Below are 12,028 nucleotides of genomic sequence, written 5' to 3'. Positions count from 1 at the left end.
TGTTGGTTGCCAAGGGCTGGGGAGAAGAGATGGGGAATTATTGTTTAATAAGTGAAAGTGTTAGTCACTCAGTCATATCTGATTCTTTGTGACCCCATGGACTGTAGCCCACCAGGCTTCTCGGTCCATGGAATTCTCCAGGCAAGGATACCGGAGTGGGTAGCCATTCCCTTCTTTAGGGGATCTTCTTGACCCAGGGATCGAACCCAGGTCTTACATGTTGCAGGCAGATTCTTTACCATCTGAGCCAACAGGGAAGCCCTGTTTAACACACAGAGTTGCAATTAGGAAGATGAAAAGGAGACAGATGGTGGTATAACAATCTGAGTGTATACAATTCCTCTGAGCTATGAACTTAAAAATGGTTAAAGTGGTAACTTTTTGTTATGTCTATTTTACCATATTAAGAAAGGGAGAAAAAATTGTTTATTAAATAAACTTAAATAAACAGGGAAATATATTAAAAACATGTGTTAGAGAAATGTTTTATCCTAATCTGTTAACATTTGTTCTCTCCCTAGTAATTTGAAATCCTATTTTTATAATAAATTATGCCTCCCTATAGTTATGAATCTGTTTGTAAGCTGTGCATTTTCATTAGATTGTTTTTTATATTACTGATCTCATTGGTTTAATTACTATAGCTTTATAGTACATTTGGTAGGTGGTAAGAGATGAGTATTGTTTCTGTTGGTTTTCCAATATATTTTTCTGCAATATCTGTTTTGTATAATTTTAAAATCAATTCATTAACTTCTATTTTTAAAAATATTGTTGAAATTACATTGAATTTACAGATAAGTCTATCTGGAGTGATATATTGTGATTACTATTCAGGCAATTTTGATTAATCATATTATTCTTAGTTTTCTAAGGGTAGTTTTCAATTTTTACTATTAAAATTTTTCTTACTGATAAAATGGTTTATAATTTTGATGCCCATATTTTCCAGTTTTCTGTAATATCTTATGTTCAGCGACTCATCCATACCAGCAGTTGAAAAGCTGTCTGTAATGCAGGAGACACAGCTCTCTCCCTGGGATGGAAAGGTCCTCTGGAGAAGGGAATGGCTACCCACTCCAGTATTCTTGTCTGGAGAATCCCATGGACAGAGGACTGCCCATGGGGTCACAAAGAGTTGGACACGACTGAGCAACTAACACTTCACATTTCACCATTCACATTCTCTATTAGACAGCGTATTAGCTATTAATATTAATTTTGTCTTTATTGGGGAATGATTTAGTATTTAAAGTAAAAAATGGATCTTTCTGTTCTCTAAGAAATAGAATAATGATAATTCAACCATATACTGTTTCTCTGTGAAACAAATATACATATTTGAATTTCCACGGTTGGCTCTGTCAGAGTACTCCGTTTCTTTAAGCAATCTAATTGTCTTAACCTGATTTTCCTGATAAATAGAAAAGGAAGGAAAAAGCAGTCTTGATAGAAGGAAAAAAGGAGGCTAATTTTAAACAAAACATGAAACCCAGAGAGGAGACTCTGGCATCATTTTATAGTGCCACCAATAATATTTGGTTGTTTCCAAATACCACTTTGGAATGTTCCGTATGTTACCTACTGTAAAATTTCCCTGGTTATGGAATTTTATGAAATCCCCAGTGCCTCCTAGGATAAATTTCCCATTCTTGGGGAAAGGCTGTCCACCTGTATTTTCTAGCAAGCATGTGGCCTTGTCGCTCCCATGCCAGCCCCACCACTTTGAGATCCTCTGACCAAAAATTTACCTGTGGTTTCCAGGACCTACTCATAGAAGAATCATTCTAAGGGATTATACATATGTTCAAAAAGGCTCCTCTATCGTGAAAGGTTTTGGTCAGTTCTAAGTTACAGGAATTCAACTCATTCATTAATTCGGCAAATTAATCCTTTTATTTCAACAAAGTAAGCATATGTCCATTGGCTGTTTGGTGATTCGGGCTTTCTGCAGGTGTCTGTCTCTCTTTTCTTACACACATGTGCACACAAACACACACACACACACACACACACCGTACTGCGTTTTCTTCTCTTTTCCTCCATTATAGCCTTTTTTTTTTTACCACTTTTGCTTTATTACTTATCATAACTATGATAACTTTTTTCACTTTTGCTTTAAAATTAGTCATTTCAATACCAATTATGCCTCACCCTAAACTGCTCATTCTACATTCTCATATATGTTTTAAAAAAGACTGAACTTTTATTGGAGTGTAGTTGATGTACACTGTTGCACAGCAAAGTGTATATATGATTATATTCATTCTTTTTCAGATTCTTTCCCATATAGGTTATTATAGAATATACAGTAGAATTCCCCGTGCTATACAGTAGGGCCATTATTAGTTGGCTATTTTATATATAGTGCTGTACATTTGTTAACCCTAATCTCCTATTTATTCACTCCACCCCCCAACATTTTCCCCTTGGTAACCATAAATTTGATTTTGAGATCTATGAATCTGTTTATGTTTTGTAAATGAGTTCATTTGTATCATTTTTTAGGGCAGATGGTCTGACTTGTCTCTGTGTATCCTTAATGACTAGGGGAATGCCTGCGATCTGTGGAAATCAAGCAAAAAATGCTTGCTGAATAAATGAAACCAAGTATGTCTGCTCAGGTCATACAAACATTTATTTTTAGTTTCCCACTGAGGAAATCTTTCTTAATGATAAGATTCTGGGCATCAATGGCCTTTCTCCGGTGCCTTTCCTTAAATGCTAAACTGACATTTATTAGAAAGGTGGATCAGCTTGTTTGGCTGTGGAGGGGAGGAAGTTGTCACTCCTGATTGATAACGATGTGCGAGTATCTAATCCTCAGCAACTTGTGGCATTTCCCATCTATTCTTAACATCACTCCATTTCTGCTCTTAACATTCAAATATCCATACGTTTTGAAATGGAGACATTTTTAAAGGAAGAGTTTGCTTTTACGGACATACCCAGGCTAGAAAAATGACTTTAGGAGAAAAGTGCTGTGGCTGAAACACACACACACACACACACACACACACACACACCCTCACACCCTCACCCCCTCCAGCAGCACCTCATGTTACATGAAGGTATTCCTGGCAGAGCTTCCTGCTGATGATTTGAGCCACAGTGTGAGTCATGTCTGCTTGCCTGAGCATTGTAAAGTGATCTCACTCTTTTAGGTGAAGTCTTGAATGAAGGGTGGCAGTACAGCATCTTCTTAGTTCAATATCTTCTGTCTTTCTGCCGCCTCTTTGCCCTCTGCAAATTGTGGGTGGCTGGAAAGGATGCTGTGGGAAGGGGAGAATTCTGCTGAGCCCAAGCATTTTTCAACACAAAAAAGATTCTTGTTGTAACTAATGTAATTATTTAAGATTGTTATAGGAAATTTTTCAGTGCTTATACCACCTTCCCACTTTTATTAAAGCTGTTGAAATGGAGCCAGATATAATACAGATGGGAAAAATATCATCAGTATGTCACTTGGGAACATTACCTGTAAATATGGGCGTTTTAATATCTCCTGGAATATTGTAGGTTCAGTAGAACTATTTTTTTATAAAAACAAGTTATATATGTTTATAATAAATGACTAGACATTTTGAGAAAATAATTTCCAAATAAATGTGTTTCCTTTGCATCAGAAATAATAAATGAACTCGTGAACTAACTATGCAGTTTTGATTAAAGACCAAGAAAAATCATGATCATTATAATGGACTGAGAGATTGTCAGAATACAGGGCTCTTATCCCTGGTAATGGTTTGCTAGCTTTCTCACACGGGGACTGCTAATTTGAAATAACCTGAGAGAAGCACAGAGGAATATCTCCATCAACAAAAAGCAGGTGGTAAATATTAAGACCGGAGGTGATTTTATCATATTCTTTAAAAACATATGTAATAATATTTGGCTTGTTCTTTTAATATATCAGAACATTCTGAGTTATTATTAAAATATTTAATAAAATACCAAATGCCTTTTTTTTAAGGTAAGAAGGACTGTAGACCTATAGCATCTCTGTAAACAAAGGGCGTATTCTCTATAAATGTAGCAGTCTTTGTCCCTTGTTACTGAACATTTTATCACAAAATGGGACAGTTGTATCATGTTGCATTGAACTAATGGTTCTGAAAGTCAGGAAATGACAGCACTAATCTAGGCAATAGGCTAACATATAAACCAGATATTGAATTTTTATGTCAAATTTGCATGTAACTACGTATTTATATACAAATATGCTTATATATGAATATGCCATTCTATGAGGCTTGCATAGGTAAAAGGTAACAGTGAATGGTTGCTTCCATAAAGGGAGTCTAGGTAGCTAAGGATAGGGATGAGAAGAAGACCTACCTTTCATTGCATATCCTTTGTTTTCTTGAATTCTATATCATGTACATCTGTTTTCTTTTTATTATTTTTATTTATTTATTTATTTATTTTTTATTTTACTTTATAATTCTGTATTGGTTTTGCCATACATTGACATGAATCCACCACGGGTGTACATGCATTCCCAAACATGAACCCCCCTCCCACCCCCCTCCCCACAACATCTCTCTGGGTCATCCCCGTGTACCAGCCCCAAGCATGCCGTATCCTGCATCGGACATAGACTGGCGATTCGATTCTTACATGATATTATACATGTTTCAATGCCATTCTCCCAAATCATCGCACCCTTATAACAATTTATAAAAAAGAAGTTCCATGTAGATGAATCTGGTGTCTCTCACTTTAGAAAGCAAAGCAGGGGCTTCCCTGGTGGCTCAATGGTAAAGAATCTGTCTGCCAATCCAAGAAATGCAGGTTCCGTCCCTGGATCTGGATGATTTCACATACTGTGGGGCAACTAAGCCAGTGCACCACAATTGAGCCTGTGCTCTAACTAAGCCCATGTGCCACAATAATTGAGCCTGTGCCCTAGAGCCCTGGAGCTACAACTACTGAGCCCACATAGCTGGGCAACTGCTGAAGCCTGCTCTCCCTAGAGCCTGTGCTTTGCAACAAGAGAGGCCACTGCAATGGGAAACCTGAGCATTGCAACTAGAGAGTAGCTCCTGCTCGCCACAGCTAGAGAGAAGTCCATGCAGCAGCGAAGACCCAGCACAGCCAGAAATAAACAAGTAAACAAAAAATTTTAAACTTATATTAAAAAAGCAAACCAACAAGGACTTGTTTACTGTATATAGACTTACTATTTAGCACAGGGAACTATGTACAACATCTTGTAATAATCTATAATGGAAATGAATCTGAAAAAGAATATATGTATAACTGAATATTTATATATGTTCAGTGATTCAGTGATACACTTGATTCAGTGATACATTTGAAACTAACACAGTAGAAATTAACTATACCTCAATAAGAAATCAAAACATTGTTAAATAAAAAGAAAGACTCAAAGGATTTGTATTCTTTCCTCACCCCTCTTCTCAAATATTTGTAAATATTTTGTAAAGTACCTGAACCTGAAAGACAGTATGTTATGGGGACATTTGATTTCCATGAATGACTATGGAAATATCCAATTAATAAGAATCAAAGATATTTAAATGTATTCCCAGAGCTGAACATAGTATGAAAACATATACAGCTATATAAAAGAGTTATTACTGTTTTACAGATAAGAAAACTATAAGGCTCGGCAGATGAAGTAATTTGCCCAAGGTCACAGAGCATGTTCACTACCCAAGGTAAACTATGGTAACATTTCTACCCCACAAAACTTTAAACTAGCAAGTGGTTCTAATTCCTTCTAGAACCTATGGTTGGAAGGATTTATATTTCAGTTATAAAAAGACAACTATCAAACATAAATATCTTTTATGGAAGAGAATTTGTCCTACTCAGAAGGCTATTTGTGATGTCATCAGTATGCTTTAAGCAGTTTATGATTTATAACAACTTTTTATGTCCCCAAGTACCCATTTGAAATGTACTCAAGTGGTTTCACTAGAAATGACTCTTCTGTAAAGTCAGGCTTCTGAGCATGGTATAACATTTCTGGCATTTTTAATGGACATTTAAAAATTGTAGTTGAGTAATTCGTTAGTTTTATCTTGTCTAACCAATTACCACAGACTTAGAGGCTTAAAGCAACACTTGCTTTTTATCTCAAGTTGTGGAGAGAAGACGTCTGACACAGAATGGCTGGGTCCCCTGATCAAGGTCAGATCAAGGTGTCAGCTATGCTCTGCTCTCATCTTTTCCTTGTCTTGCGGTTGTGACAGGAGTCAGTTTCCTGATGTAGGACTGAGGTCCCCATTCCCTTGCTGGCCATGTGTCAGCAGTATTCTCAGCACCTAGGTTCCACCTGCGTTCTTTTTCATGTGGCCCCTTCTAGCTTCAAAGGCAGCGGTGGAGAATCTACCCCTAGTCAAATTCCTCTCATGCTTAGAATCCTCATCTTCAAGAAGAGCCCAGTCCTTTGAAAGGCTTGCCTGATTAGGTCAGACCTACCCAGAAGTTCTTAAAACCAAGTGACCTGGGACATCAATAACTTTTGCAAAATGTCTTCACAGCAGCACCTTGTTCCCTCGTGGCTCAGACAGTAAGGAATCTGCCTGCAAGGCAGGAGACCTGGGTTTGATCCCTGGGTCAGAAAGATCAGCTGGAGAAGGGAATTTCAGTATTCTTGCCTGGAGAATTCCAGAAACAGAGCAGCCTGGCCGGCTACAGTCCATGGGGTCACAAAGAGTTGGACACAACTGAGTGACTAACACACACACAATTGGGAGAAGGTACATATCACCAAGTGGTGAGAAGCTTGGGAGCTGTCTTTGAATTCTGCCTACACAAGTAATAAGTAGGCTGAATATAGTATAAATATTACCACCACCACTAAACTGGTCTGTTCAGCTCCCTGATGGACTACTTTCTCCATCAAGAATCAAAGCAGAGGATCCATTAGCATTTTATTTTTATTATTTACTTAGGGTCACATTTGATAACAACCTCTCGTTTTCATCTCACTTCATTTGAGCCTTAAAGATGCAGATATGAGAATTTAATATCCATGTGTCCGACTCATAGTTGGGAAAACAGTCTCAGGGGATGAAATTATTTGCCTGAAGTCTCACAGCATCTCTATCTCCCTAGATCCAAGATTCTTAATATACTGTAGCATTTGATTTCTAAAATATTAAAGTACCATCATTTCTTATTTCAATTTTTCTAAGTTTCTAGGAATTTTTTTTTCAAACCTCTAGACTGCTATCACAGAAAATCTTAAAAAGCAATGGTCTTCCTACTGCCTGCAGCATGAGAAAGAATTCCATTAACACTAATAGGCCCATGTAGTGAAAAGTACTTATGCACGCTTTCCTGTAGGAACATATTTAAAAAACCAAAAAACTTACAAAACTTTCAATAAATTCAGTAAGTTGAAACTAATTTTAAAATTTGATTCACTGAGGCAACACTTCATTTGCTATTTTCATGTTCTTTGTGGTGTTAACATAGATGTGGGTGTATTTCAGGACTTGAAATTTTTATCTTGCCTAAGACGTGACCATACTTTATGATCACCAGAAAGTGATTTAGGTGACAAAATTGAAGCCACATCGAGGGTGATGTAGAATTAACTGAAAGTGCTCCAAGCTTCTGTTGATCACAAAGTCACCATAATCTCAATAGGACCAACGAGACTCCATAATAAATCTTTTCAGTTTCAAATGCAGCTGAAGTAGACAAATGGATGTCATCTATAAAAGCAGACTGATGATTTAAAAATGTAAGTGACAGGGAGTGCAGAACTCCATAGAATCATTAAAAGTAGAAAGACAGACACAAGGGGACTCGCACTCCTCATTTTACAAATTAAAAAAAGTAATTCTGAGAAGTTTAGGGATTTGCCTGAGGGCACACAGCTTGGGATGTGACAGAGCTAACACACAGATATAGACTTTTGATTCCAGTCCAGTACTCTTAGTTTACTAATTGCATTCTTTGATTAAAAAAAAAGTATCCCATGCAATTTTCCACAAATACTGTCATCATTGTAATCAAGAGAAGTGTTTGGATGTAAGGTATTGAAAATAGATGGTTTGAATTCCCCCCAACCCACTCATTCCCAAAGCTTAGACCTCTGTCTCTACTCTCATTTCTCCAGAACTTTCTCCTGCATTCTCTACTGCCGTCCATGGCACCTCACTCACACCATCTGCACGTGACTTTCTTCGCTCTGGATCCTTGTAACATGTACCAAGGTCAGTGCTGTTTCAAGGGAGTGACTATGGGAGTATTCCACTCACTCAACAATAAATGTAATAACTCCTTGAACTTAGATCAATAATATACTTTTTTTGGAGAGGGAGGAGTATTTTATTACTGACATTGGTGAGAACTTGTGGCATTTAGTGATAATAAAAAGCAGACTGACTTTTAGTTAGTTTTATTGTTGGTAATGAATTTTTTTATAAAAAAGATACTGTCTTCCCATTTCGCCCTGTGATACTGGCTTAGATTAAAGGACAGGAGGTCCCTATGAGCTACTCACATCTATAAGGCTTCACTTTCTTTAGAAAGTGTTCTTTCTTAGAAGGGTGGGGATGGAGAGGCAAAGCACCATCATCATATTTGAATGTACATGTACTTTTTAAGTAAACATTTAAAACTGTATATGAAATGTAAAATAGAGCCCACAGTATTATAAGGAAAACAACATTGGTAAAGAGATTGGTTGTTGAGAAGCCAGAGTCCTAGATATTTATCTAAGTTTGTATGGGATTTCAAACTTAGTGTGTTTTCATTAGCAAAGAACTTTTGGTTTTTCTTGTCACTGGGCTCACAGAGGAGTGGACACTTTAATCTAATTCAGGTAGAAGCAGTATGCATGGGGATTAAGACAGCCTGCACACGGTGACCATGGGTGAATTAATCTGGCTAACTATAAGTTTCTCCATCTATAAAATGAGAATAAATAGTAATACTTACCATACAGAGTCATCTTGGGGATTAAAACTAGCTAGTCATATAAAGGGTTTAGCCTTGTGCTGACGCATATTAAACACTCAATGAATATTTACCATCACTGTTGTGATGTTTATCCAGTGGCTAAAAGATACAAAGTTTCTCATCTTAAAAAACGTTTTATTCTGACATAAAATTCTGCATATTTTCTTTATTTCTCTCAAACTTGGAACATGAAAACACTCACACAGGTGTTTAAGGCACCAACCTCAACTTCACTGTGAAAAAAATACTTATTTAGCAAATTTCTCCAAGGACACTAGATGGCGATCTTCTCCTTTAAGAAACAACAACAACTAGGGATTCATTGGATTCATTAACACTTCTTGCTTTGACAATTGAAATTTACTGCTGCAGATTTAAAAGCAAAGAACAGAGGTTAAAATCGCCTCTTGGAACACTAGAGTGTCAAAATCGTAGAATTTCTAGATTTGCAGGCTTAAAGATAGGAGCAGCAAGGTCTGGGGAATCCTGGCTTCAAACATTTGCCCTTGGGTAATCTTGGACTTCACCTTTCAAGATCTCATTTTCCTCTCTTATAATATGAAGTGGTTAGGTTAGATTATCTTCAGTGTTGCTTGTAGATTTAAAATGCTATGATTTAAATAATTCAATGTTTACTCTTCTACCAGGTTGTATTTTCTCAAATATTCCTTGTGCTCTTACTTAAATATTTCATAAGCCAAGGGACACGATTTAAGGTCACAAAGTTCAATGTCACCTAAGTTAAGACTGATTTAGTAAAAACACAAGATTGATTTTGAAAGATATGAATGAATTCCGGGTTTTGAGGTGTGTGTAAAATATTGGTCTAAAGTTTTCTTTAATAAGCAGGAGAAACATATTTGAATATCTGCATTTTAGTATATAAGACATGAAAAAAACCTGTCCATTTCAGAGTAATTTAAAAACTATTTCCGTATCTCCCATAAATAAAATTGAACCTATGCCTAGATTTTTTAAGGAGATAAATTTTTTTCTAATGTATTTTTAAATGTCAATTATTTTGAGTGTTTCTAAAGGGATGATAGCAGATTAAGTTGTTTATAGATAGAAGCAATAGAACAGTAACTATCAATAAGATGGAGAACCTTTTCTCAAATATGAGTAGATGAAGCCAGTCTGTATTACCTAGTGTGATTTTACAAATCAGATGTGGCTTAAAATGTTTTCAATTTTAAATAATTGGATTAGTAGAACTAACAGTAAATAAAGAAATCTTGAGAATAAAATATATTTTAGGGTTGATTTATAAGCAAAAGTATATGCCTGCTTTTCCTTTACCACGGTGTTTCAGACAAGGTAGATTTTTGTAAAAATAAGCATCCACTGGATCATATGATGATATTTCTTTTTAAGGAAAATTACTATTTCTACAAAAACTCTCTGGTATTTTAGTTTGCATCTTTTTTTTTCTTTAAAAAATAGATTTGTGGATCTTTACCTGAAGAGATGTTCCTCCCACACATCCAAACATTTTAGCTGTGATTTGTGAACAATACTCCCTGTGATATATGTGTGTGTGTGTGTGTGTGTGTGTGTAGGAATTAGCAAACACTCAGGGTCCAAATGTGTATAAACATCCCTTTAGTACTGAGTGTGGTGATGGGTGCAGAGGTTGAGGGAGAAATACAGCTGGCAGAAGCTATTTTCCCCTAACACCGGAGTTGTTGGGGTGAGCCCGCAATTCAGCACTGGTGGGCCCCACTTCACAACCAGGGTGGTGTGATATAATCTGGGTGCTCAGTATACAAATTTTAATAGTAGCAGATGAAATAGAAACCAAACTCCGAAGAAGTTTCCAATGGATGCATGGCCTTTTCCTTTTTGGTAAACATTTGGCTCATTCTCATACACATGTTCCTCCAATTTACCCACCAACAATTTCAGTTTACTATTTCCACTAAAAGCTTATAGTGAAAAGACCTGGTACCGCGAGTGCCCTGTTATTCTTATTACTTGGGGTCACAACCACAAGACTTCATACTAAGGAACAAACACACACGTACGCCCTTACCAAACAGGGCAGAAGAGAAGTAAAAGGTGAAAACAAGATGAATTCACGCACGTTATTGTCTAAAGGCAGTTTAATATTTATGAAATGTCTGTCTCTCTCTCACACACACACACTCACACGCACACACCCCACAAAGTCTTTAGGCTCCAGTTACAAGCGGTGCGTCATCTACCAGATCACATGGTAATTGTTGCTATTTCAAGGATCAAGTGGCATAAAGCTCCCCCCTCACCCCACCCCACCCCAGCCCTTTCCTTTGGTACCATATAGCGTGCAAGAGTGATTATTGTGTGATGGGGTGAGACCAGGCTCACTGGTCCAACCCTCCCAACTAGAAACCAGGCTCTCGGTGGGGTGGCGCGCACGCCGTGTTCTCACGAAGTGATTGGGAAAGGGGAACGGGGGAGGGGGTCTCAGGGGAGGAAGGGCAGCTCTAATTGGTTTCTCAATGAAAGATAATCACCAATTCCCCGGAGAGGCTGGGGATTAGCACTCTGCCTCTCCTCTCCAGCGCTTTTAGACTTCTCATCCTCCCCTCGATGCTTTTAGTCCATTCAGCAGAAGTGGATCGAAGAGCGCGGCTCCTCGCGCCGCAGTAGGGGCCGCACCGCCGCGCTCCAGGACTTAGCGCCCATTCACTCGCCCTGTCCGCTCTCGCCTCGCCCGGCTGTGGTCCCAGCCGCCGTCGCCCGAGAAAAAGTTTCGCGGAGGGGCTCAGGGAAAAACATGAGCGAGCTGGAGGAAGACTTTGCCAAGATTCTCATGCTCAAGGAGGAGAGGATCAAAGAGCTGGAGAAGCGGCTGTCAGAGAAGGAGGAAGAAATCCAGGAGCTGAAGAGGAAACTCCATAAATGCCAGTCAGTGCTGCCCGTGCCCTCGACCCACATCGGCCCCCGGACCACCCGGGCACAGGGCATCTCGGCCGAGCCGCAGACCTACAGGTCCTTCCACGACCTCCGACAGGCATTCCGGAAGTTCACCAAATCCGAAAGGTAGGCGCCGGCGGGGCGCGGGCGCGGCGGGCCGGAGCGGGGCCGCGGCTCGGGGCGG

The 12,028-nt window shown here is 38.4% G+C and overlaps 1 protein-coding gene across 1 annotated transcript in view; it reads left to right on the top strand.

Annotated features, from left to right (window-relative positions):
- The first annotated feature begins 11,684 nt into the window (after positions 1-11,684).
- Positions 11,685-12,028, top strand: part of PRKG1 (protein kinase cGMP-dependent 1) — a 1,378,000-nt gene continuing 1,377,656 nt past the window's right edge. Inside the window, exon 1 of the mRNA XM_040254675.1 lies at positions 11,685-11,970. Within this exon, the coding sequence (XP_040110609.1) occupies positions 11,705-11,970 (266 nt within the window). The 5' untranslated portion in view covers positions 11,685-11,704. The remainder of the gene's footprint in view (positions 11,971-12,028) is intronic.

The sequence above is a fragment of the Oryx dammah genome, unplaced genomic scaffold, assembly GCF_014754425.2.
Source record: "Oryx dammah isolate SB20612 unplaced genomic scaffold, SCBI_Odam_1.1 HiC_scaffold_14, whole genome shotgun sequence".
NCBI classification, from domain to species: Eukaryota; Metazoa; Chordata; class Mammalia; order Artiodactyla; family Bovidae; genus Oryx; species Oryx dammah.
This window is presented reverse-complemented; position numbering and strand designations above follow the sequence as displayed.